This window comes from Lytechinus variegatus, chromosome 8 (assembly GCF_018143015.1).
Source record: "Lytechinus variegatus isolate NC3 chromosome 8, Lvar_3.0, whole genome shotgun sequence".
NCBI classification, from domain to species: domain Eukaryota; kingdom Metazoa; phylum Echinodermata; class Echinoidea; order Temnopleuroida; family Toxopneustidae; genus Lytechinus; species Lytechinus variegatus.
This window is the reverse complement of record NC_054747.1, coordinates 12,624,176-12,651,464: the sequence shown is the minus strand read 5'-3', so window position 1 is coordinate 12,651,464 and position 27,289 is coordinate 12,624,176. Positions and strand designations below refer to the sequence as shown.

Here is a 27,289-nt window from a genome sequence, read left to right as displayed (position 1 = left end):
TAAATGGTATACACCATTGGCGATGGTTTAGCGCGTAAGAAAGGTTCACCAGTCGTTCTTAAAGTCGCTCTTAACTTACGAACAGCTTTATGAAACGGCCCCCAGGTGGGTGTTTCATATTAAAGCTGTCCAGAGCGACTTTAAGAACGACTGGTGAACCTTTCTCTCACGCTAAATAATTCACCAATGAATATATCATGGTGAACATCATTTACCACAAGAAAGGATCACCAGTCGTTCTTAAAATCGCTCTTAACTTACAAACAGCTTTATGAAACGGCGCCAACGAAACAAAGACAAGGATTTGAGATCCCGGTAAGAGTCAATGGATGATGGGAGGGTTTCATGAGAACAGTATTGCCAGTGATTTTCAATGACTAATTTTCTTAATTAGCAAATCAGATGCAAAAATATCAATAGCTTAATATAAAAATAGCCAGTTTCAGGTAAGACTCCCATGCATCCTAGGTGTTTTCATTTACCTGCATCGCAAGGAGTGCACTCCAGAATGTTGGTGAGTCCTCCAGTCTTGCCAAAGCTTCCTGCAGGACATGGCTGCCAGTCATGACCAGTGCCGTTGGGACAGTAGTAACCCTGAGGGCAGGACCAACTGGTAGTTCCTGCATCACCTTCCACTACTAGCTCTGGGATACAGTAGTAACCTAGGACAGTATGGCGAAAAATAATTGGACAATGTTAAAGAATTTCTATTTCTATTAAGTTAAAACATAGGAAAAAGTAATGACCAGTGACGTTGGGGCAACAGTACTTGTACTTCTACCATCACCTTCGATCTAGGATACAGTAGCAACCTAGAACAGGATGGCAAAAATAATTGAACAACGTTCAAGAATGATTCTACTGAAGGTCAATACACTGAGAGCCATGACCCTAAAAACAAAACAAACAAAAAACAATAGCAAGACTGGAGTTCACATAACATTGTGATTTTACTACATTCTCTTTCACGTAGTACATAAACGACATGAATAGAACATATTGGGGGAGGGGAATTTATTGGAATATTCAAAACCCAGAAACAACAACAAAATAAATACTGGTTAAATACTGATACAAAACAGCCTTACCTTCGGGACAAACTTGGCATGCAGCCTGACCTTCACTATCAGTGTAAGTTCCAGCGATGCAGTCCTGTGGTTCTGCACTTCCAAGAGGACAATGCTTGCCAATTGGACAGATGACGGCCTTGGCATATGATGACCCTTGAGGGCAGTAGTACCCTGGATCACAGTAATTTGTAGGCTCCACAAGACCTTTTGGGCGGATGGATGAATAGACAAAACAGAAATGAATAGATATTTATGATCCTTCATTGGACATCACAAATCTAATTGATTTCTATGATCTTATATAGTCTACAACTGTAGACCCACATCTGCATTGTGTATATCACAGCTGATACAAGGAGTCTGCATAGCAGACTAGGTCTACTGGGGCTGCAGATGTCTGAAATGGCTCGCTTCACTCGCCCTTTTATGCTGGTTCGCAAACCAGCTGCAGATCCCACTTCACGAGCGATTCAGAGTCTGCATAGCAGACTAGATCTAATCATTCGAAGGCTCAGTGACTGCTTTTCCCGAAACAGTTACTTTTTGTAAAAAAGTAAAATGGAACTTTCATTTTTTTCCAATGCACTTCTTAAATGTAGAAGTATCTGAACTTATGTTCTTTGTTATGAGCTGCGTGTGAATAGTATCATCAAAATATGGCATATGTTATAACATTTTAATCAAATGAATTTTGGTTGACATACCAAGTCCGTTGCAGTAGTATCCAGGTGTGCAATGGAAGCACTCTTCCTCCGTGGCGATCCCGGTGGCGTTGAAGAACGTCCCGTTGGGGCAAGGCGTAGGGTCAAGGGTCGCAAGGCCACAGTAGTGACCTTCGGGGCAGATGATACTGTGTGGCGTGGTTGACCCCTCCTCGCAGTAGTAGCGTGGTGAGCAAGGACCGCTGACCTCGGTGATGCCTAGACAGAGAATCCACAAAGAAGGAACATAATCTCATTTTATTGTCATGGTAATTGCAGCTTGATCAGAGCCCAATTTGTCTTCATATTGATGAAATATAAGACAGAAATCTCCTTTTCCTCCTTCAACTGCTCATCATCCCTTCCCTTTCTGCTTCATCATCATTTACTCCCGCTTTACCTGTCTCATCACCATAGTACCGGTTTCTAACATTCCAGCTGGGTGTTTCATAAAGCTGTTCGTAAGATAAGAACGACTGGTGATCCTTTCTTTTGGTAAATGGTATACACCATAGGCGACGGTTTAGCGCTTAAGAAAGGATCACCAGTCGTTCTTAAAGTCGCTCTTAACTTACGAACAGCTTTATGAAACGGCCTCCAGGTACTCTGATTCTGACTGTATTTTGATGAAATGTAAACTATAAATCTCCTCCCCCTCCTTCTCCTTCTACTCCTCCCTTTCCTTTTCCACTTCATCAACATCTACTCACCCTAACATAACCTCACCACACTTTTTCCCTCTCTTTTGTGCATGCAATCTGATTCTGACTGTACTTTGACGTGTTAACGATAAATCTCCCTCTCTTTTATTCTCCTCTTTTATTCTCCTCTTTTTACTCCTCCTCTCACTTTCTCCTTCTTCTTCATCATCTCCTCCTTCTCTTTCTCCTCCTCCTCCTCCTCTCCCTTCTCCTTCCTCCTCCTCCTCCTCCTCCTCCTCCTCCTCCTCCTCCCCCCCCCCTCCTCCTCCTCCTCCACCTCCTCCTCCTCCTTCTTGATCATCATCATCATCTCTTCCCTCACCTGTCTCATTACAGTAGAACCCCTCTGTACAGTTCAAGCATTCTGATTCAGACTGCAGCTTCATGTTGGGACTGTAGTACCCTTCCGGGCAGTGGATAGGACTGTCGGTTCCCTCCGGGCAGTAAGATCCGGCCGGACACTCGTTGTTAAACCCATCTGTATCCAAAGTAATAAGAATGATATTGAAATAGGCAAATCCTCTTTGTAGAGCGCTCAAGGTTGATTGAACAATTGAGAAATAAAGAGGATTTTTTGAAAAAGTCAAGAGAGATACAAGATACAGATATTTATGCCATCAAGAAGGCTATTCCTCAACGTGGGGCAGGCATAAGCAAACAATCTTTCCTCCCTTTTGAAATATGCTAGGAATAAAAAAGAACCACATGCTCATGAGTGTAGAGACCTCATTGAATGCAATAACTGATAAGACATACATGTACAGTATTGAATATCATAGTAAAGATTGAAGAGTGACAAGTGATCTTCACTGAAATCATATAAATCTATAGTGTCATAACTTCTTAATTCCTTGCCCTATTTTGATGAAATTTCCTGTGTTTTGTTTGTCTGATTTCACTTCGTCTGTTCAAATCATATTAATTTCAGCCTGGAGTATATATTTGGAAGAGCCGTGGTGTAGTGGTTCTGACTCTCGCCTTGTAAACAGAGGGTCGTGTGTTCGAATCCCACCGCAGTCTAGCGTCCTTTGGCAAGGCGTTAATCCACACTTTGCCACTCTCGACCCAGGTGCTAAATGGGTACCCGGTAGGATGCGAAAGATATTGTATGTTTGATTTTGCCAGCGCCATAATGTGGCTGCGATGAATGCAAGGAATGCTCCCCAGGGAGTGGAAATTGTGCACTTTTCGTGCTTGATTGAAATGAATCCAATGACCGGGGTAATAATATGCTGTAACGCGCTTTGGGCCATTCTGGGAAAAGCGCTTTATAAAAATTGGCTATTATTATTATTATTAATATTATTATTTAACATAAACGTGGATCAGTTCTTCAAGGATTGCCAATTTGAGTTCAGTAACGTACCGTATGTCGGTGTGGTGGTGTTGGAACCCTTCCTGCAGTAGTAACCTGCAGCGCACAGGACCGGTGGATAAGAAAGGCCGATCTGGTTGCAGGCGTAGCCTCCGGTACAGTCCGTACAATCGCCCTCTGAGGTTATTCCTGTGTGAAAATAAGCATAAAACACCACTGTAGCTTTCAACCAAGGTTAATGTAAAGCCAAATTGAACTTTAGCACAGCCGTACAATGCAAATAACACTGGACAGTGTTTCATGAAAAAAAAATATAATTTTTTACTGACAACTGTTATCAGCTAGTAAAAATACTACTGTCTGATTGGTCAGAAGAAAATTTGTCAGTGAAGATCGCATACATATGGCAGCCAAAATGCTGAATTGGCATGCTTACATAAATTCTAAAACATAATACATTTCAAACAAGGAGACAGGACAAAGACTTCTAAATGATACCATTATGCATATACAAAAAATTTGAGGAAAATAACTACATTGAATATTAAAAGCCTAGAATAATTCATTAATCAAATTTCCTGACCGCTTTGGCTGACTGATAGCCATGATCAAATTCACTTACCAGTGATATTATTGAAGGTTCCATAGGGGCAGGGATACTGCTCCGCATACTCGGTGCCCGCAGGACAGTAGTACCCACTGGGGCAAACATAGGACCCGGTCCATACCACTGGGCCGATCGTTGCGTTGCAGTAGAATCCCTCCGGGCAAGTCTTACAGGTCCACTGGGCTGGGGTGTCTTGGTAGGTGCCCGAGGGACAAGGCTCGGGTGCGGGGCTGCCGGTCTCGCAGAAGTAGCCTTCGGGACAAGCAAAGGCAGAGGCATTTGCTGTCGACTGGCCTTCGGGGCAGTAATATCCTTGTTCACACTCACCGCTGGGTGAGGGTAGGCCTTGCTCGCCACAGAACATACCTGATCAAAATGAGAAATTTTATATCAAATGAATCATTTAACATAAACATACAAAAAAGGTTATACTTCTTTCATCATGGAGTGCTGTGGTATGGTAATTTTGAGTTTTGCATTTTGAATTTCAAATTTGGATTTTGAATTTTCAATTTGGAATTTTGAATTTCAAATTTGGATTTTTGATTTTAAAATTTTGAATTTCAAATTCGGATTTTTGATTTTCAAATTTTGAAGTTTAAATTTGGAATTTTGAACTTCAAATTTTGAATTTTGCATTACCTGGTGTGCAGTTCTTGCAATTTGAAAGTTGAGACTGGCCCTCAGCATCCAAGTAATAGCCCATATCACATGCTGTGGGAGAATAGCTGCCTTGTGGACAGAAATGCCCCATAGGGCAGATATTGCCTGTGATGTTATCAGTCGGGTCACCGCGGGATGCTCCGTTGATGCAGTAATAACCTGGGAGGTTGGGATGGAATATGAATAAAATTATTATGGTCATAAATAGATTTAAGTATTAACATCATTGTTGTTCTATCCATCTTCGTCATAACATCATCATCATCACATTGTAATACCCTAGATGTTGTCTCGTAGAACCTTGCGATGACGATAGGCACCACCCTTTCCGAGATCCTTTCCTGCTTTTCCCCAACTTGACATCATTATCATCATCACCATCAACAACACCACCATCATCAGCCTTGACATCTTCCATCATCAGCACCATCAACAACACCACCATCATCAGCCTTGACATATTCTATCATCAGCACCATCAACACCACCATCATCAGCCTTGACATATTCTATCATCAGCGCCATCAACACCACCATCATCAGCCTTGACATCTTCTATCATCAGCGCCATCATCAACACCACCATCATCAGCCTTGACATCTTCTATCATCAGCGCCATCATCAACACCACCATCATCAGCCTTGACATCTTCTATCATCAGCGCCATCAACAACACCATTATCATCAGCCTTGACATCTTCTATCATCAGCGCCATCATCAACGCAATCATCACACTACAGTAATCACCTCTACTGTGGTTGATATTATCTTCATCACCATCAACACCATCATCATCAGCAGCAGCAGTAGCTTTTTATCATTGAAACCCACAGTGGAGCGTTGTTTGAAACAGAGGGTCGTGGGTTCAAATCCCAGCCATGGTGTAGTTTCCTTCAGCAAGAAATTTATCCACATTGTGCTGCACTCAACCCAGGTGAGGTAAATGGGTACCTGGCAGGAATTTATTCCTTGAAATGCCAGCGCGCTGTAAAAGGCTGCGAGGCTAAAGCCAGGGTAATAATATCCAAGTCCTTTGGAAGCGCATAGAGACGTTATTTATAATGTGTTATGCGCTATACAAGAACTGTCTATTATTATTATTATTATATATGTATCATTCTTTTATAGTAGTTTTGGAAATCTACATTCATCAATTTCATTATATCACCATCATCACTATCATCACAACACTACCTTCATCACCAACATTATTCCGGCACTATTCATCTTCTTCTTCTTCTGTATCCTTCCTCCGCTGTATCGGAGATCCGCAGTTTAATACTGCATTAATGGTAGCTTTACATATTTTGACGTGAGAGTAAGGTAGACCGAGAGAGGTGAATCTTATGCAAGAATTTTAAGACAAGTAGCTTGAGGTCGTGTCTGGAGGAATCTGCTAATTCGACGTCAGGTAGAAACAGGACGGAAGCGGTAAATTGTTGAGGTTCTTGATCATTGAAATGCTCAGAAAAATACTGCAGTTCCTCGTCTTCTTTTATTAAGTTTAGAAGTGTTTTCATGTGTGTGCTATTGTCATCACCATCAACACTGCTTGACTACTATCACCTCACACCATCATGACCACCATAATCAATAGCATCATCACCTAAATTTATCATCATCATCAGCAGCAGCATCATCAGCCTAAAAGTTGTACTACCATCGCCACCACTGCCATGGTTAAAATCTTCTTCATCACCATCATTACCACTATCATCATCATCATCATCATCATCACCATCATCATCCCAATTACATGTACATAACATAACCCTCGTACCTGGATGGCATTCCAGTTGAGGCAAGGCAAGCCCGGCTCTATGGCAGTACATTCCTGGATCACAATCAATAGGCAACTCTGACCCAGCCGGACAGTACTGACCGGCTTGGCACTGACCACCAATGGACGGGTCACTTGGCATCGGGCTGGATGCTCCGGATGTACAGTACCACCCATCACTGCGGAAAAGAGAGGGAGTGAATATATGAAAAATCTACTGGTCAGCACATGCTATGGTTATGATATAACAGCAATTTTTAGTCCTTTTTTTATGAGCTTTTATACATATATTTGTGCTTTATGTTGTATATGGGTTTCAATTTTAGCAATAAACAGAGGTGAAACGATTAAAAATCTGATTTTGCACCTCTGAACATAACACCAACATAGCATTTCATGAAGAACTTGAAGAATGTTTTATCCAAATGTTACTATAGTAACACTGCTTCTTAGCCAATCAAAATCAAGGATCGTTGTCGGATCTGACCACTTGTCAGACAGAAAGTATTGATGAAACATCTCCCTGTACTACTTAAAATAACTTTTACAATCTTTAAGAAGCAAACATCATATCTCTATTCACAATCATTTATCATTTTAACCCTAATTCTCCCGGGGGGGGGGGGGGGGGGGAGAATAATGGCCCCGCCCTTGACAATTTTCACGAAATATCTGCTGCGCAAAATTTTGTGACCTCGCCGCATTTGTGATGCCCGGGTACGCGGTTATGACATTACGCAACATTATGTAAGTGCATGTCAGACCCAAAATTGCTAAAAACCGTGATTTCATGTACAAATCCAATGCAATTTGTGTATTTAGCCAAAATTCATAAATGTATCATTATTTCTACTCTTTCGGATTAAACTTAATTAATTTTGCCTTGTTTATGATCAGAATTAAGTCTGGAACGATTTTCATCGAAAAAACAATAAAAAACAAAAAGTAAAAAACAAAGAAATACATAAGAAATTTAAAAAAACAATAAAATACATAAGAAATCGGTCTTGGTACCAGAATTTTGTTCATTCAATTCACAATTGTTAGGAATGCTATAAAGAATATTTTATACATTAGTTTGTGATTCTAGCATGTAAAGGTAAATTAATTTGTCAAAAAGAGGTTCTGTCTATGCCCTTTCTGAGATCATTATGAGTAATGTTCTTCCTTCCTTATATTGGCAACAATAATTGTGACTTGTCTAAACATTTTCAACAATCAGAGTTCTACCAAAAGGAGAGACCTGCGGGTCATTATGATTCAGTTCACTTTTCTCCTCTCAGGCACAGGCGATGCCAAACAAACAATGATGATAATAATAATAAATGCATGATAAGAGCAATTTTTTTAACAGGGAGATGCCAATTTGCAGTTTTAATCAGTAATTGTTGTTTTCATTGTGTTGCCAATTTGGTTTCTGTAATGATAAGCTTAAGCTTCACGCACCTGCAGTTGCTAGTTGGCCATTCATTATGGTATCCCATACAATACATGCCACCGAGACAGGGAAGGCAGGACGAGTTGGACGTTTGACCGGTGGCGTTGTTAAATGTTCCGGGCCAGCAGGGGAACTGCTGACCGTGCTCCGTGCCAGCTGGGCAGTAGTAGCCGGCGGGACAGATGTTGGAGTCATAGTCGGTGGAATTGGCAGGGCAGAAGAAACCTGGGGGAAAATGTGAAGAAATGAATCGAATGAGTGATTTCAGTCTTGATAACTAAAACCTGGCAGAATGATATATATCTTAAGTAGAATAATAAAAATAATTATACAGGATTTGTATAGCACACGTATCCACCTTGCTCGGTGCTCGAGGTACTCCTATATTACCCGGCTAAGCAAGTCTACCAATAATAACCAGTCTGCTAATAACCATTTACCTCACCTGGGTTGAGTGCAGCAGAGTGTGTAGAACCAATATCTCAAGATTTGCTCCTCTTCTCCTGACGTCCTTGTATATATCTTGTGCGATTGTATATCATTTCATTTCATTATAAGCAGATTTCAATTCATTCAGCAACAAATGAATTTGTATGTACATGGCCCCATTTGATAAACAATTCGTCGCACGCACCACGAACCGTCCTCTCTGCGCACTTCAATGCAAAAGTTAAGCGCACTGTATCTATTCCACGAACCGTCCTCTCTGTTACGTTGCCCACTGTGGCGTAAATAATAAACTACAAGAAAATATAAAGATACGGGATGAAACTTTGGAACCTGAACTTTTTAACGAAGACACTGGTAAATAAATTGCTTTCCTAGTAGCTTCACTTATTGCTGGTTAAAAAAAAAACTTTTCTTTAAATGCGTTTTCTGCAAAAGTAACTTTTGCTTAGAAGTGCGCAGAGAGGACGGTTCGTGGTGCGTGCGACGAATTGTGATTATCAAATACACCCCTATCATGGAAATCCATCAATGCCATAATCATCTGTACAGGAAGTTGCACAAGCGTCCAGATGGAAGCAGAGAGGAGAACACTGAATCGATGCATGCATAAGTATATTAATCATGATATCTACAGTAGAATACATTTTTTATTAATAAATGCACATGCATTTTCGAATTTGGGTTTGGTGGCTTCTCATAATTAGGATTGATCGTATCAATCGCGAATCTTTGTAAGAATGGGCCCAGCCCTATTGCTCACCTTCCGGACAATCCTTGCAGTCACCTTCCCCCTCGTTATCCTGGTACGTCCCCGTGTCACACCCGATGGGCGCGCCCACCCCTACCGGACACCTGTGCCCCCTGGGACACACCCCTCCGACACCGGTATAACCTCCCAGGAGGGGACAGGTGTCGTTATAGGTCTCGTTGGTCCCGGGGGTGTGGGGATTGCCCCTGTCCACCCCAGAGCTGCACCAGTAACCCTCGTGGCATAGGTCTGTGTAGTTTGTGGCGTGTTGGTCAGGGCAGTAGTAGCCAGCGGGGCAATCTGTGCACTGCCCGATCTAGAAAGTTATGAGGGAAAGACAATCAGGTGTAAGGTATAGAAGAGAAGTACTGATGCATTTTGATGTAAGAATTCTAACTTTAAAGGCTGTTACTTTATGTTATAAAAATGAAGGTTATTTGACCTTTAGGATTCCTGAATCATCTACATGCACTGTACAAGACAATCTAGTTGTGGGAAAAGCCGGCCAACTAGTAACCTCTCCACCTCCTACCCCCCATCTAACAAAAATTGATAATTATTCATCAATTTCTTTTTCTTTCTGTCCCATTTCTCTCTCCATCTTATCTTATTCCCCACATAAATGTTCACAAGGTAGTATTGTATTCATCACCCGTACTCAAACATCTTTTTACCCTGTCTTTTCAACCACTTCTATCCTTCTCTTCTATAACTAGGCAATTGTAATCAAACATCACATTTAAAATACCCCTTTCATCTATTTTGTCTCCCTCTGTCTCTCTCTCTCTCTCCTCTGATATCAGCTTTTTTTATCACTCCCCCCCCTCTGTCTCTCTCTCCCTCTCCCTTTCTTGATCTCACCATGTATAGGTTGGTCTGGTCACTGTAGGTGCCAGCTGGGCAGGCCATCCAATCCAAACCGGTTCCAGCCGGACAGTAGTAGCCTGCTGGGCAGTCTGCATAACCGGCTTCCAGATCTGGGTTTCCGATCGTCTCATTCTCAGGCAAGCAGTACAATCTGCAAAGAATTGCAAACAAAATTGAATAACTCTTCATATGTGTTGCACGTACATCGGGTCCAACAATGTCCACATCTCATCTTTTGAAGCCCTTACTGAATTTCTTTTGCATTCAATCAAGTACTTGCGCGGCTTATTGTTGATTAATTTTGGCAAGTTATATGAAGGTGGGACCCATGTCTGCGTATCAAACTATTTAATTTAGGATTTAACATGAGTATGTTTTGTATTTGACAAAAAATTTTTGGCTAAAACTGTTCCTTATATTCTTGAGTTTGTGTGCCAATAATCTCATAAAAATCTTCAGATCTTCCAGATTGGACAAATAGAATCCCACAATAGAGATGCAATGCATCTTTTCATTGCAGCTTTCCTGCAGCCCCCAATTGTTTTATCTACAGTGACTGTGATGATATGTGATGAAAAGATGCTTGCAAGATTACTTTAGGAAAAACATGTCTCTGACTTTTGACAAGCTCAGGATGTGCTTTTTCAAACTCAATACAAATCTCAAACTTCAATATTGGGCAAATTATTGTTGGTTTGGTCACATTTTTTTCATTGAAAATTTGTAGTGTACCAAATTATTATTTTGGTTATTTAAAAAGAATCTTTTCCTGGCAACTTATTGTTGGGTTTAGGGGGGTTAATCACGCATATTTTTTTTCATAGATAAATAGTATTCTACCAAATTCTTATTTTGGTTATTTAAAAAGAACCTTTTCCTGGCAACTTATTGTTGGCTTTACGGTTGGTTGGTCACTTTTTTATTGAAACCTTGTAAAGTACCAAATTATTATTTTGGTTATTTAAAAAGAACCTTTTCCTGGCAACTTATTGTTGGGTTTAGGGGGGTTAATCACGCATATTTTTTTCATAGATAAATAGTATTCTACCAAATTCTTATTTTGATTATTTAAAGGGGAATCCAGCCTTGGCCATAAAATGTTATGTTGGGAAGGAGAAAAATAAATTAAACAGAATGGTGAAAGTTTGAAAGAAATCGGACAAGCAATGAGAAAGTTATAGCTGCTTTAAAATTGAGATCATTAATACTATGTAGATTTCAAATTGGCAACTGTGTAAGTAAATAATGACAAGGGGCAAGGACAACTTTCCCATAGGCCATGTACTTTATTATCAGGGATTTGTGGTTTTCTCTTAAGTACCCATTCCCCTGGGGCAGTAATCTAAATATAACCCTGGTAGTATATTGTAGTATGTCCTCATGAAAGAAAAATATAATTTGAAATAAAACTTTTGGGAAAAATGACTTTTTAGCCATAATATGTATTGGAGTACATGGAAGAGTAGTCCTTGCCTTACATCACTATGACATCCCATATGTGGCCAATTTGAAGTCTCCATGGGTATAGTGATTACCAATATTTACAACTTTTAAAAATTCATAACTTTCTTGTTGTTTGTCCAATATTGTTCAAACTTTCACCTATCAACTTTTCTGATTTTTCTTTTCCTTATAAAAACAAATTTTTATTTGGGTTGGATTCCCCTTTAAGGTTGGCAAAGAACCTTTTCCTGGCAACTTATTGTTGGCTTTACGGTTGGTTGGTCACTTTTTTTTTTATTGAAATCTCGTAAAGTACCAAATTATTATTTTGGTTATTTAAAAAGAACCTTTTCCTGGCAACTTATTGTTGGGTTTAGGGGGGGGGGGTGGTCACTTTTTTTATTGAAACCTTGTAAAGTACCAAATTATTATTTTCGTTATTTAAAAAGAACCTTTTCCTGGCAACTTATTGTTGGGTTTAGGGGGGTTGGTCACACATATTTTATTGAAATCTTGACTTACCCTTGTGGGCAGGTTAGGCATGATGACTGCGTGGTTCGGTTGGTGTAGGTACCTGCAGCGCATGCCTTGGGCTCCGGTGATCCAAGAGGACAGTGAAGACCGATGGGGCACTCGATAGGGGCTGGGATAGACGAACCTGTAAGATAAAAAGGACATCAGCAAATGAGACTGTTGTGGTATAGTGGGTCTGACAAAGTAGTGAAATAATCACAGTTCATACGTCTCCACTCCTTGTCATTCATCAGCATAATTGACTAGACCAAAGTGGAAGTAGACAGTATGTCAGTGAGGCTTGAGAGTCAGAAACCCTTCATGAGAGGGAAAATAACTACTAAAATAAAAAATGTTGATGATGATGATGATGGTGATAATGAAGATAATTATGATGATGGTGTTAATTTCAGTGATGATGATGATGAAGATACAATATTGATGATGACCATAGTAATGTTGATGATGATATCAATTATGATAACAATAATGACAACATTGATGGTAATGATATTGATGATGATGATAATGATCGACATGATGACGATGACCACTATGAAAAAAAGTTGGACATCAAGAAACTCAACTACCTTCTGGACAGTAGTATCCTGCCGTACAAAGATCTTCTTCTTCCGACAGTCCCGTCTGCTGGCAGTAATACCCTGCGGTGCAGTTGCGACATTCTGCTTCCTCCACAAGCCTAGTGTCGTTGGAGAATGTCCCCGCAGGACACTTGTAAGGGACTGAAGTGCCCTCGGGACAGTAGCGTCCAGCAGGACAGACAAACTGCTCCTGGTTGTCCGAGCCTTGGACGCAGTAGAAGCCGGCCGTGCAGAGGTCAACGGGAGCGGTCAGTGCCACTTGATCACAGTACGAACCTAGATGAGCAGATTGAATATTACTATGAATGCAATTAAAACATTTAGGTATCTTTCTTGAATTTACCGATTTTGTTACAGTGAATTTGATAAACACCAAATTGTTTACAAATGTTTAATAGTAGAACAACAACTAAAAGGAAAATTTCTTTATCATTTTTGATGACTAGTTTTATTTTTTCTCCTGCAGAAAAATACTTTTATTCTAATTTGCATTATCTATATGCATATTGGCTTTTCAATTAGCTCAAACTATTCGCACACAGAAAAGTGACTGGTTGTTATTATTTGCAATTTATACTGTGTACATGTAGTTCCACTTTATATTTATTAACACATTAGGATGATAAATTTTCTAAGCTGAAGTGATAACCATGCACGCAGAACTACATGAAGAAATAAATCCCTTCTAAATCTGAAGTTATTTCAATGAATTTCAAGAAAAACAACCTTTACCTAGCTTATAGAGGAAAGGAATCCTCAGAATCCCTGAAAAAAAAACAAATAATGCTAGGACTCATATGAACCCTATGAAGCTTACCTGGTGTGCAGTATTCACATTCAGTAACATTCATCAAGCCAGTCTCATTACTGAAGGTGCCCAAAGGACAGGCAATTGGTTCTTCAGTTCCCTCTAGACAGTAATGACCGACCGGACACTCGTCCGCATCGTAACCCTGGCTGGGTGTCGCGATGCGGGCCGCCTGGCGACAATAGTATCCAGCCGCACAGAGCGTCCGAGGGTACGTGAGACCTGGCTCGCCGCAGTAGTAACCTCCGAGGCAGTCGGAGCATTCCGATTGGTTAGAGATGGCAGTGATGTTGTTGAAGGTTCCGATGGGGCACTTGTAGTAGGTGGCTGCTCTGGTGCCCTCCGGACAGTAGTGACCTGGAGGAAAAGAGAAAAAAGTTGGAAGACATCTTCTTGCCCTAAAAAGTCATATGGTGTTGCGATGCTATACCCGTATGTCACGGATGTGGTCTCAAAGGATGTGCAAGACTTCAAAAAGGAATTGTAAAATTTCGCAGTACTACCTTTGTCCGTTCCGAGAAAAATTGCAAGAAGCAATGGAAGGCGCAATCATGCCCCCCCCCCTCCTTCTATGGCTAAAGTGGGCCCTTCTGTCATTTAGCCAGGGACATATAAGGATAGAGAGGGGAAATTAATTAAGACAGCCCTGCTAAAAAGAGCAAGCTTAGAAAGTTGATCTAGGTCCCGAGGAAAATATGATATTTTATCAATAGCTTTTATTAGCCTCTACACGTAATTACCTTCTGGGCAAACATAAGCTGTGTAGTTGACGATGGGTCCATTGGTGTCGTCGCAGTAGAAGCCAGCGGGGCAGTCCTTGCACTCCCATTGCTCAGGTTCATCCTGGTAGGTCCCGGCCGGACATGCCTGCTCCTCCGCAGAGTCCTCCTGGCAGTAGTAACCACGGCGACATCGGTACTCGTTGGGGGTCGGGACGGTCTGGCCACCGGGGCAGTAGAATCCTATAGGATGAATAAGTAGTAAGGATTGTATGAAAACAGGTTTACAGGTGTTTCATGAAGCATCTCTTATTCTGGGCCAATCAGAAACAAGGATTTCAGTAGCTTATAACAGTAGTGAGTGAAAACCCTGACGATTTGTTTCATGAAATGCTCACAGGGTAGCAATAATGGTATATGAAATCTGTCTCATGTTAAATGGAAGGATGAGAATATAACCGCATCATCCTCGCCATCATTATCAGCATCACAACCACCGCCACCATCATGATCATCCTCATAACCACCACCATCATATTCAACATCATCATCATAATTACAACCACCACTTTCATCATCACCATCATCACCACCAACATCATCATCATCAGCATAATCATCATCATCATCATCACCAGCATCTTTACCATCATCACCATCGCCCTCATCATTATCATCATCATCATCATTATCATCACCATCATCATCATCATCATCATCATCACCATCATCATCACCATCATCATCACCATCATCATCATCATCATCATCATCATCATCATCATCATCATCATCATCATCATCATCATCATCACCATCACCATCATCATCATCATCATCATCATCATCACCATCATCATCATCATCATCATCATTACCATCATCACCACCATCACCAACCTCATCATCATCACCAACATCTTGACCATCATCACCATCACCCTCATCACTATCATCATCTTTACCTCTGGAGCAGTTCCCTTCTGGTTGTGACAGACCGCTGTCGTTGCAGTACTTCCCAGCCAGGCAGTCAAGACAGTAGGTGATGTTCTTAGCCATCAGACTTGGCTGGTAGGTTCCAGGAGGGCACGCTTCCTCGACGGAGCTTCCCTCGAGGCAGTAGTATCCAGGACTACATCGATCACCTGCAGTAAATGAACAAGGAAAATTGCTTACTCAGATAAATTTATTTACATGTCTTTAAAATGATCCTACATGTAATCGAAACATTGCAAAAATTAGGATGAAGTCATCATTCTTGAAATTATACGTAACAATGACTAGCAATCAAATAAAGTTGCACTCCTGCTCCTTGTTCTGCTTTTTTGTTCTTCTTTTCCTCCTCTTCCTTCTGCTTTTCCTCCTCCTCCTTCTCCAAATTCTTCTTCTTCTCCTCCTCCTTCTTCTTCTACTTCTTCTACATGTACTTCTTCTTCGCCGCCTTTCCCTTCTTCTTTGCCTTCACCTCTTGTTTAATCCCTCTGCTCCTCCTCCCCCTTCTTCTTTTCCTCCTCCTCCTTCCTCTTCACAGTTTCTATGTTGTCTGCATTTTCTTCTCCATCTTACATCCACCATCACTACCACCACCATCAATACCACCACCAATACCACCACCATCACCATTACCACAAACATCACTACCACGTTATCACCACCACTACCAACTCCATCAACATCACCACTACCAACTCCACCACCACCATCACTACCCCCACCATCAATACCACCACCAATACCACCACCATCACTACCACATTATCACCACCACTACCGACTCCCTCAACATCACCACTACCAACTCCACCACCACCATCACTACCCCCACCACCAATACCACCACCATCACTACCACATTATCACCACCACTACCAACTCCATCAACATCACCACTACCAACTCCACCATCACTACCACCACCATCACTACCACCACCATCACTATCACCACCATCACCACCACCACCATCAACACCAACACCAAGCCCCTTTCATCATCTTACCTCCACTACCCATAGGAGTGGGTGTGACGGAACCATTGGTGCAGTAGTACCCTGCGGTGCACATATCATGGGGCGCTGGAAGACCGGAGGTATGACAGTACCAGCCAGGATCGCAGGTGATTGGAGCCGACGAACCCTGAGGGCAGTATTCACCTTAAAAAAAATTATAGAAAACAAAACAAATCAGATTTATTTCCATGTTGTAAAAACAATATAACACAAAATGTATAAGGTACTTGTAAAAAAGAAATGGGAAACTTCTGATACATATAAATGACAAGCTAAAATGCCCTGAACAAGGCACAATTCCTAGATATTCATCATCAACAATATATGTTTTTATATATATTTTTTACATATCTTCATCATCATCATCATCACCATCAAAATCATTACCATCACTGCCATCATCATCTCAATCGTCCTCACCACCACCATCACAATTATCATCCTACTATTATTATCATCATCATCATCATCAGCATCAGCACACCATCATCATCATCACCATCATCGTTATCACTATCATCATCATCATCATCACCACCACCATCATCATTACCCCACCACTAACTTACCAGCTTGGCACTCTCCACCAAGGGAAGGATCCGATGGCTGCGGTTCGTACGACCCACTGATACAGTACCATCCCGCATCACAGAGATCAGTAGGTTCGGGGTTACCCTGACCGGCGCAGTAGGTACCGGGTAAACATGGAGTACACCAGGAATCGTTGTGACCACCTTTGCAAAAAAATAAGAAATAACTATGAATGAATATAGAATCTAGCGATTAATGGTACACTTGATTTTCACGAGTAATTGTACATTGTTGTCAATGTACACTGTAATCAATCATAGAAAAATGTTCCACATGAACAAAGCTTTGTGTTACGGGTCCTGGTATGGAAATATAATTTCAATAGGATATGCTTGGCAGCAATCACCAGAATGCTTATTAAGGAGAACTAAGTGTAATAACAATAATAAAAACATGTAAATTGCTAAGAAACTCAAAATATTAAGTGCTTATAAATGTTACTATTATCATTTTTGCTATTATTAATATTATTACTATTATTATTATTATTACCATTAATATTATTATTATTCTAATATTAATATCATTATCATTTCATTGTTGTCGTTATCATTACTATAAGTATTATTACTATTATCATTATTATTATTAATATCGTTATCATCATTATTATTATCATTATCAGTATCATTATCATTATTATTATTATCATTATAACTATCACTATTAATATTATTATCATTATCATTACTATTATTATCATTCTTCTTATTATCATTATTATTACTATTAATATCATTATTATCATTATTATTATCATTATTATCATTATAATAAGTAATATCAGTTAACAGAAATACATGTACAATAAGAGTGAGAATATTCAGATAATACCCATACCAGTAAGGTTATTAAACGTTCCCTCTTCACAGGGCTCCATGATGTCATATGTTGTACCGGGTGGACAGTAGTAACCAGATGGACATATGGTATCCCTGAAGGAGAGAAAAAAAAGAGTAAATAAAGGTGTTGATCTATGAAACAGAATGATACTCTAAATGAAGGCCATTAGATACATGTATAATTTTCTTTCTAAAAAAATCAATCAGGAAAAATTCAAACAAATATCCAAATACTTTTCAAAGGACCAAAAGGTATATATTTCCAAATGAATGCTCTTTTTTTGGTGAATAGAACAATTTTACCAATCATTCCAAGACAGTAATCAAAGATTTGTGACAATTCAACCTCTCACGTTTGACATTCATGATGCAACTTGAAATTAGAATTTGAACTAACCCAGCGTACAGAATATCATGTGAAATTCATGATGCATGTAGCTTTCCACAGTTTAACAGCAACTTAAGGGTTCAAATTAAAACCAGAGTTCAGATTCATGTTTGAGATTCATTACCCTTTTGGAAAAATGGCTTTTCATAGTGAAAAAAACTTTAGACCTGGGCCCATCTTAAAAAAATTTACAATTGATTGGATCAATCTTAACTCTATGGAAATCCATCAGAGTCGTACTTTTTTCTATAGGAGATTGGCAAAATGTCCTATGCAAACAAAGAGAAGCAAAGTGAATTTTCAAGAAAACAGTGAACGCATGATTGAATATACATCAAAGCTCGAAAATATTTTAAACGAACATGCGTAATAGATGCTGACGATGCTGGCCGTCCATAGTTGTGATTGATTGGATCACTCTGCAACTCTCCGTACGACGGGGCCCAGAGCTTAAATTCAACCATTCAGAATATGGGCACCTCATCAACAGATATCAGTGTTAAAAAAACTTACTCATAAGTAGTCGAGTTAGCGAGACAGTAGTAGCCAGCCGGGCACTCCTTGCACGATTCTTTCCCTTCTTCATCCTGGTACGTTCCTGCCGAGCACCCTAGAGGGCGGGCTGACCCCTCGGGACAGTGGTGACCCAGTGGACAGACGCCGCCATATCCTGTATGGTTGCCTTCATGAGAATGAACAGGGAAAAATTAGGATAAAGAACGTTTTGAAAGCTCATGACACAAATGTATTTCAAACAAGCCATATATATGTGAAAATGGTTCTTTATCCGAAAACTTGGACAAGGCAATTAAAAACTTCACATACTTTTACTTTGAAGAAGCACCTAGCAAGGGAGAGATCGATGAGATAAAGAAATTGATTTTAAAAACATCAATAAATTAAACATCATGCACAAAATCCAGTGTGTCAATAAAACTGGTCTATTATGTGCAAAAGAAGGATATTACATTGCATTCCTCCACAAAATTTCATGGGATTATTCTACAAGGAATTTGGCTTGGTTGGGGACAAAGTAACTTTGAGCAAGTCTCAGTTTTCTTCCTTTTTTTTTTTGGGGGGGGATATAGATTTATAAATTTGCTATTATTTTATTCAGCTACATGTATGATGACCTTCATTTTCGATGAAAACACTGCCCGGTTAGTATGGCATTTACCATAATGACAAAGTGACTGAAATTTTCAGTCTTCATGAAATGGGAGTCAGATTAATATCGTGTTTACACTTAAATCGGCTTTTGAATCGGCTCGCGGTGCAGCATCAGCTTTTTCATAGCGTGTAAACGCAAGTAACTTGCATCAGCTCGCGGTTCAGAACCACAATTTGCACCTCCAAAGTAGTAGGTTCTGAACCGCGAGCCGATGCAGAATCGGCTTTTTTACTACGTGTAAACAGAAAGCCGATTCTGCATCGGCAAATTGTGTGCATTTCATTTACTTTACCACTGTGACGTAATTGTAAGCGCACGGATCCAGCGTTGTCTTTATTATGAGGTATATTGTTGGTGTGCATATCATTTCAGCTTTTTGCATCGGCTCGCGGTTCAGAACCGCGAGCTGTAACAACGTGTAAATGCAAACCAAATGCCGTTTAAGTGTAAACACGGTATAAATGTGCTAAAGGGTAAAATTGAGAGAGTGAGATTGAGGGAACTGCATTACCTGCGTAGGTACATCCATCATTGGGGAATGCTGTGGGTGTTGGCCTGTCCACTCTATAGGTGCAGAAATATCCCGCCTCACAGGGGCCAGATGGGATGGTCAGATTGACACCATCACAGTATTCACCACCTGGGAAGGAAAGAAGTTCAAAATGGCTACATGTACTTATCAAATCTATATTTCCTTCTGTAGGAACTATACACCAATAAACATGCAAACAGGTTTCTTTCATTTCTTACTCTATTATTTATTTGATTTATTTCCTTTTTCTCTTTGTTTCTTTCTCGCTTCACAATATCAATAAGAGAGCTAGAAAAAAAAGAACATACCTGGAAATTCACAATTTTTTTCACCCGATGTTCTTTTTGATAAATACCCTCCTCTTTCTCTTCGACCTCTTCTTCATCATTATCATCACAATCATCACTCCCATCGTCATCATAATAATCGTCATTATCATTTATCATCAGCATCATCATTATCACCATAGTCATCATCATCACCACTACCAACACCACCACCACCATCATCACCATCATCACCATCACCATGATTATAATGATCATCATCACTATCACCATCATCATCACCCCTATCATCATCACCACCAATATCATCACCATCACATCAACATCATCATCATCATCGCCATCATCATCATCATCATCACCATCATCATCATCATCATCACCACTAATATCAACATCATCATCACCATCACCATCATCACCCCTAACATCATTGCCATCATCATCATAACCATCCTAAATATCCCCATCACCATCACCACCAACAACACTACCATCACAACCATCACCACAACTGTTCCCTACCACCACTACTAAAAGACTAACCTGGGCAGTCAGTACAGTCTTCTTCATATTCTAATCCTTTGCTGGCTCCGTAGGTCCCCGGTGGGCATGCAGTCCAGTTAGCTCCGGTACCAGGGGGGCAGAAGTACCCCTGGGGGCAATCCCTGTACCCGGTAGAGGAGTTTCCTACAGAAACAAGAGGACTTCAATAAGTGGTCTTGCACTCTTTGAAGAATAAATTTGTAATTTCTTTAGAAGCAGATGCCATATTACAAGCTTGCACAACAGCATTTTGTGACTTTTTGCATCACCTTTGCTTTGGCTAAGGTGAGTTGTGAGGATTAGCAAATAAAAGCCTTTAGCGGGGTTCCTGAAAGGAGGACATGTTTCAGACTTTGGTAAGGGTCCTAAATCTGGCAACCCTGTCCATGGATAAACAAAGCTCAAAGCTTTGGATAAACAGCTTACCTGATATCAAAAAAGACAATGATCAACATGTGAAAGCTTCCATGGCAAAGAATGAATCAATATTTTCTTGAGAGCATAAGGTCCTGAAAAAGGACTGGTCAAACCAAACTCAATATCTCCACTAGTATGTTCTTAGCGTCTTCAGGAAAATGAGGAAATGTTATGACATCACAGATCTTGCTCACATTAGTGATCTCCTCATTCATTCATTTGCTAAAAACTTTCTTATTGACTGTCCAATGATACTCAAACTTATATTGATCTTTTTCTTTGGTTTTTTTCTGCTTTCACAGGAGCTAACCTGCTCAAAGAATTTCATTCCCCCTTTCAATATTTAATCATAACTCACCTTCGATGACTTCTTCGGGTACACAGTAGAATCCTGCGGGACACTCCAGACACTCGGGAGCCTGGGTGAGGTTTGTGAAGGTACCAGGAGCGCAGGGGACTGGTAGAGCGCTACCAACGGGGCAATGCAACCCGATGCTACATGGGTAGTCGGTGGGGTTGGGGACACTCTGTCCCGGTGGGCAGTAGAAACCAGCATCGCATTCCCCTACTGGTGCGGACAGACCTGATGTGGCAAGAGGCAAGGAGTAATAGAAATTCAAGGATTTTTAAACAGAAAGAGTCAATTCCTGGCAATAAAACAATCCTCAAAGTTAACATGGAAACAACAAACAGATTGTGAAAATATACATGTATAAATCTCTACTTGCATTGACTTACAGTTTCAAACTTTGTCATGTGATGAATTAGCTTTGCACAATTCTCATCCTGTTTGAAGGGGGGGGGGTGTCTTTGGATATATTCTAAGTGAGGAAAATGGGTACCTAGCAGGGATTTATTCCCGAAACACTGCTCTGCTAAAGCCAGGGTAATTAAACTGCATTTAATGCACTTTGAACCTATCTAAGAAAAGGTCCCATGGATACATTAGTATCATTCTTATTATTCATTATAGACTTCTGATTAAGTACATCTAACTGTAAGTGCTTTGAGAGCAAGTATGATAATTCTTACCTGTGTCATTACAGTACCATCCTTCATCGCACTCAACGCACTGGGTGACATTCCACCTCTCCATAGTGTTACTGTAGGTGCCCTGCGGACATGGCTCGGGCGTAGGTGATCCTAGAGGGCAGTAATTACCCACTGGACACGAGACGTTGGTCGCGTCCCATGAACCAAGCTCACAGTAAAATCTACAAGAGAGAGAGAGAGTGGATTCAACAGGTTAAGATGGGATCAGCGTGAATGCACATTTTCAAAGAGTAAACATACATGTAGATACATGTACATGTGGTCAAGAAGATTAATGTAGATGGCAAAGCCCATCTCATAAAAAATAACCATTGATCCGAGCAACCATAACTACACATACATGTCTGGAAAGCCAGCAATATCAACACCTAAAATCCATGTTTGCTTGAAATATTTTCTAGATATGCTGTAAATTTATACATTCATTGATTTCTTGAAAATTCAGAGTGCTTCTCTTTGCTTAGGAAGGACTTTGTGCAAATTTTAATTTTTCGTAGAAAGAATTATAACACTGATGGATTTTCATACAGTTGAGGTTGATGGGATCGATTGTAACTCTGTTTGGCCTGCATAACAATAAAAAAAGCAAAAATAGGAAAGCATTTAATGTACACAGCAAAACGTGGCTGGGCTAATGAAACCTTGTACCTCAAAAAATTAATAATTTTGAAGGCAGCTTAGAAAAGGATGTATTTAAAAAAACAGCAATGGTGGTAGTCTCATATTGCCTGATACAGTCTCCTGATACATGTACCTGTGAAGAACTCTTATTCTAACATCTACATGTAGCTTATCTAAGCTGTCATCAAGATATTTCAATTTTGAGATACAAGGTTTTATCAACCACCCACGAAGAGGTCAATACAGAAGGACTATTTCATAAAATAATCAACTTTCTGTATAACCAATTAACCATGGCCTTGAGATGAGCCTTTGGACATAGCTGGGATGAGATTGGACAATGCTCACTAACAAGTCAATAGACCTAACAGTATCTTTTTTATGGAAAGTCATTTATTGTGTTGTGATCCTTGAGGAAATTTATATGGCCTAGTTCTTGTTCTTGGTGTCAAAGTGTCGTTGTGACCTTGACCCTGGCCTTGGAATTCGAACCTTGCACGGCACTGAATGGTTTAAAGGCAAATTATCTAAAACCTACCCTTCGAAGCATAATCCCGAGGTGTTGGTTTGTCCAATCTCCGAGCAGTAGTGGCCCGGGGTGCACAGCTCGCAATCTCCTTCGGCCTGTAAGCCATACTCGTTGCTGAAGGAGCCCTTAGGACAGGGGACAGGGTCGGAGGTCCCCTGGGGGCAGTAGTGACCAGGGGTGCACTCATTGGCATCATCACCTGTTACAGAGGGGTTGATGAGACAGAGATGGAGAAGGTGAGACGAGTAAATTATCATAGTCTGATTCTTAGGCAATTTAGGAGAAGTTCATCCCAACAAAAAAAAAAAGGTTTACGTGACAATACATACAGTACATGTATATCAAACAAGTTTAACGCTAAACTTTCATAAAATCAGATGAGAATAAGAAAGTTATGATGCGACCACTACTAACTACACGATCAGGGGGAAAATGCGCATTTTGCCCCAGAAATGCTTAGAAGAGCCCTGAAAAATAAAAAAAAGACCCAAGAGTATGCCCATTCATTGAAATGCTAAGGCTTTATCACCCAAAGTTCCGTTTAGAACGTTTGTTGTGAGAGGAAGCTTCCCCAACCCCCAATATGAAAATTTATTTCTTTGCCAACACACAACCACTGCTTCTCAGATCACCAAAAACATCACCACCATCAGCATCAGCACCATGATCACCATTACTTCATATTATGCAATGATGGAAGGTCAAAGGTTATCTTTGTCATCAATGTCCTTTACCTTGGTCCGGTGCCGAGATGTTTGCATACTGCTTGCAGAAGAATCCTGCATCGCATTCCTCCTCGGGGTAAACCATCCCTGGGGTGGGGCAGTAATATCCACCGAGACATGGGCTGCAAAGGCTTTCCTCCGTCAATCCTACAGTATTGACCAAAAAAAAATCAAAATTCAAAAGGAAAATAAGTAATATCCACTGAGACACAGACTGCTAAGTCTCTCCTCTGTCAATCCTACAGTATTGTCAAAAATCAAAATTCAAAAGGAAAATAAGTAATATCCGCCGAGACACAGACTGCTAAGTATCTCCTCTGTCAATAATACAAAATTCAGAAGGAAAATAAGTAATATCCACCAAGAATAGGGCTGCAAAAGCTTTTCTCCATCAATCCTACAGTATTCACAAAAATCAAAACTTAAAGGAAAAATAAGTTGGGTACCATTTCAAGGTTTACTCTTCATCAGATACTGGGTGTATTTCACAACAGGACTTGGCAGATATATTGCCAAACATATTCTGCTCTATCCCTCAGTTACCGCTATCGGTCACACATCTGCGCTTCTCAGCCAATCAAAATCAAGTAAAGTTGTCAATTAGGGGGAAGAGTTGATGTACATCTCATATCATTATCTGGCATGCATCACAATAGAACCATGCACTACTTAAAATCTGGATGTTTTTAAAGGGGAATGAAACCTTTGGAACAAATATGCTTGTGTAGAAACAGAAAAATCAAAGAATAAGAATAAAGAAAGTTTGAGAAAAATCGGACAAATAGTGAGAAAGTTATGAGCATTTGAATATTGCAATCACTAATGCTATGGAGATCCTCACATTGGCAATGCGACAAGGATGTGTGATGTCACTGATGAACAACTTTCCCTTTGGTGGACTATAAAATACCCTCAAAATGTCTCTTTTTGCTTTTTCTTATGATGATACAAACTCTTTATCCATGATGTATTCTTAAAAAATATGTGTTACATGCCCTCATGTAGAAAGAACAAATGATTTATGGATAGATGTGATAAAAGAGGCAATTCAAGTGAAATATATACTAAAGTAATGGGGAGAGTTGTTCACAAGTGACATCACACATCTTTGTCGCATTGCCAATTTGCTATCTCCATAGCATTAGTGATCGCAATATTCAAATGCTCATAACTTTCTCATTATTAGTCCGATTTTTCTCAAACTAAGTTGATCTGTTTCTTTGATTTTTCTGTTTGCACACAAGCTATCTTGTTCCAATGGTTTCATTCTCCTTTAAGTTCCATGACATTTGCTCTGGCGACAATTGCTCTGATGGAAAATCTGAACGTAAACCCAAAACAAAACACCTATCCCCCCAAACTAAAGAAACCCTGTACTAATCCTTATCTTCCCATTATTCTAAACCAAACCTTCTATTACAATCCTAACTCTAACCCTTGGCTCTGCGCTTCTCAGCCAATCAAAATCAAGTAAAGTTGTCAATTATTGGTGTACAACTCATATCATTATCTGACATGCATCACAATAGAACCATGCACTATTTAAAATCTGGATGTTTTCAAGGTTCCATGACATCTGTTCCTGCCACAATTGCTAAGATGGAAAATCTGCACGTAATGCCTAAACACAACACCTACTGTGCTGATCACGTTCAACTTACCCTATGCCTTACCCTTTGTAATGTGTAGAAGCACGTATCATCGAGTGCGCGTTGGGTCATACGCGTTACGATACATAAGCTCTATCCACAGCAATCTTAGATCCTCCAAAACTAATTAAACTTTATACAAATCCTTATCTTCCCATTATTCTAAACCAAACCCTCCATTACAATCCTATCTCTAACCCTATGCCCTCTGAGATAATAAGATTGAAGGAAATGTTGCACGACCAAATGTTGTGTCACTGGCCCGTATTCTGAATTAAAGTTTAACTTAAACTCGGGTTTAAAGAGAAATGCCAGTAGTTGCAGTAGACACTGATTTCATGAGAAAGTCTGTAAAACAAGGCTTAATTGTCAGTATATCATCGAGGATCTAGATCTGGTAAAGTTACATAAACTGAACTTTGTGAAATCTTGAAATCTACGCTGAAAAATAGGCGCTGAAGATCACCAACACAGATAGGCACACGTGGGACAGTGTATTATTATTGCTAGAATAAAGACCCGACGGAAGTGACCGAATCCGCGCTTATTTTGCTTAATTCTCAGCAATTACACAATTTCTTCCAGAATCCTTTGGCACATATTTTTTATTCATACAAACAGACACTTGGGTGGTCATTATATTAGATTCTGTAAAAAGTCATTTTGAGACTGTTACCAATACTGGAATTTATCTTTAAAGTTGTGGAAAACCAATTGTTGCATAAATCACTAACAGTAGAGATATCATATTTCAGCTCATTTGGCTCTCAAATCATTCATAATTGTCTAGAAAGTATAAATAGATGATTGTCTTCACCATCGATGAATCAGGAAAGAGCACAGTTAACATAAGAAACATACAACTTAATAATAATTTTGATTCTTTTGGCTTCCCATACTTAAACAACTTTAAACCTGGGTATTAGTTAACCCAACTTATGTCCAATGTCTTTAATGGTTCAATGGCAAGGCAAGATGCATGATTGATTGTTCACTAGGCAAGAAGGGTGTAGTGAATTAAGAAGGAACTCCCACCTGTTTGGTTATTGAATGTTCCGATCGGGCAGGGGAACTCAACAGCGTATCTTGTACCCGCTGGACAATAGTGACCGGATGGACATAGGCCAGTGATGTTGAGGACGACTGGGGCCAGAGTGTTGTCACAGTAGTAGCCAGCTGGACATTGCTTGCAGGAGCTCTGGCCGATCTCATTCTGGAAGGTGCCGTTCTCGCAGATCTGAGGCTCAAAGCTTCCCGCCTCGCAGAAGTAGCCTTCAGGACAGCTGTAGATATTGAGGAGGACGATCACAGAGTAGATTGATGTAATTTCAAATTACATTTGTAGATGAAATATTCTCCTACACTCTATATGTACATTTTAAGTGAATAATAGAAGAAATATATAATGTGCCTTTCAGATATCCCCTTACAGTTTATGATGATCAAAGTAAAATACATGTACATGTAGGATGAGAGCAGAGAGATATTTGAGGTGTTTATTA

The 27,289-nt window shown here is 40.0% G+C and overlaps 1 protein-coding gene across 1 annotated transcript in view; it reads right to left on the bottom strand.

The window, feature by feature from the left end:
• The window catches only part of LOC121420662, a 187,285-nt gene that overhangs the window by 72,416 nt on the left and 87,580 nt on the right, over nucleotides 1–27,289 (bottom strand). Inside the window, exons 66-92 of the mRNA XM_041615325.1 lie at nucleotides 26,823–27,070; nucleotides 24,148–24,285; nucleotides 23,423–23,612; nucleotides 22,243–22,424; nucleotides 21,569–21,793; nucleotides 20,794–20,937; nucleotides 19,940–20,068; nucleotides 18,771–18,939; nucleotides 17,868–17,962; nucleotides 17,006–17,170; nucleotides 16,428–16,580; nucleotides 15,394–15,573; nucleotides 14,450–14,671; nucleotides 13,719–14,066; nucleotides 12,890–13,177; nucleotides 12,309–12,444; nucleotides 10,338–10,494; nucleotides 9,489–9,792; nucleotides 8,287–8,503; nucleotides 6,841–7,019; nucleotides 5,037–5,216; nucleotides 4,410–4,760; nucleotides 3,839–3,976; nucleotides 2,795–2,950; nucleotides 1,775–1,990; nucleotides 1,089–1,274; nucleotides 483–662 (exon numbers count right to left, since the gene is read on the bottom strand). Coding sequence (XP_041471259.1) covers nucleotides 483–662; nucleotides 1,089–1,274; nucleotides 1,775–1,990; nucleotides 2,795–2,950; nucleotides 3,839–3,976; nucleotides 4,410–4,760; nucleotides 5,037–5,216; nucleotides 6,841–7,019; nucleotides 8,287–8,503; nucleotides 9,489–9,792; nucleotides 10,338–10,494; nucleotides 12,309–12,444; nucleotides 12,890–13,177; nucleotides 13,719–14,066; nucleotides 14,450–14,671; nucleotides 15,394–15,573; nucleotides 16,428–16,580; nucleotides 17,006–17,170; nucleotides 17,868–17,962; nucleotides 18,771–18,939; nucleotides 19,940–20,068; nucleotides 20,794–20,937; nucleotides 21,569–21,793; nucleotides 22,243–22,424; nucleotides 23,423–23,612; nucleotides 24,148–24,285; nucleotides 26,823–27,070 — 5,276 coding nt within the window. The remainder of the gene's footprint in view (nucleotides 1–482; nucleotides 663–1,088; nucleotides 1,275–1,774; nucleotides 1,991–2,794; nucleotides 2,951–3,838; nucleotides 3,977–4,409; nucleotides 4,761–5,036; nucleotides 5,217–6,840; nucleotides 7,020–8,286; nucleotides 8,504–9,488; nucleotides 9,793–10,337; nucleotides 10,495–12,308; nucleotides 12,445–12,889; nucleotides 13,178–13,718; nucleotides 14,067–14,449; nucleotides 14,672–15,393; nucleotides 15,574–16,427; nucleotides 16,581–17,005; nucleotides 17,171–17,867; nucleotides 17,963–18,770; nucleotides 18,940–19,939; nucleotides 20,069–20,793; nucleotides 20,938–21,568; nucleotides 21,794–22,242; nucleotides 22,425–23,422; nucleotides 23,613–24,147; nucleotides 24,286–26,822; nucleotides 27,071–27,289) is intronic.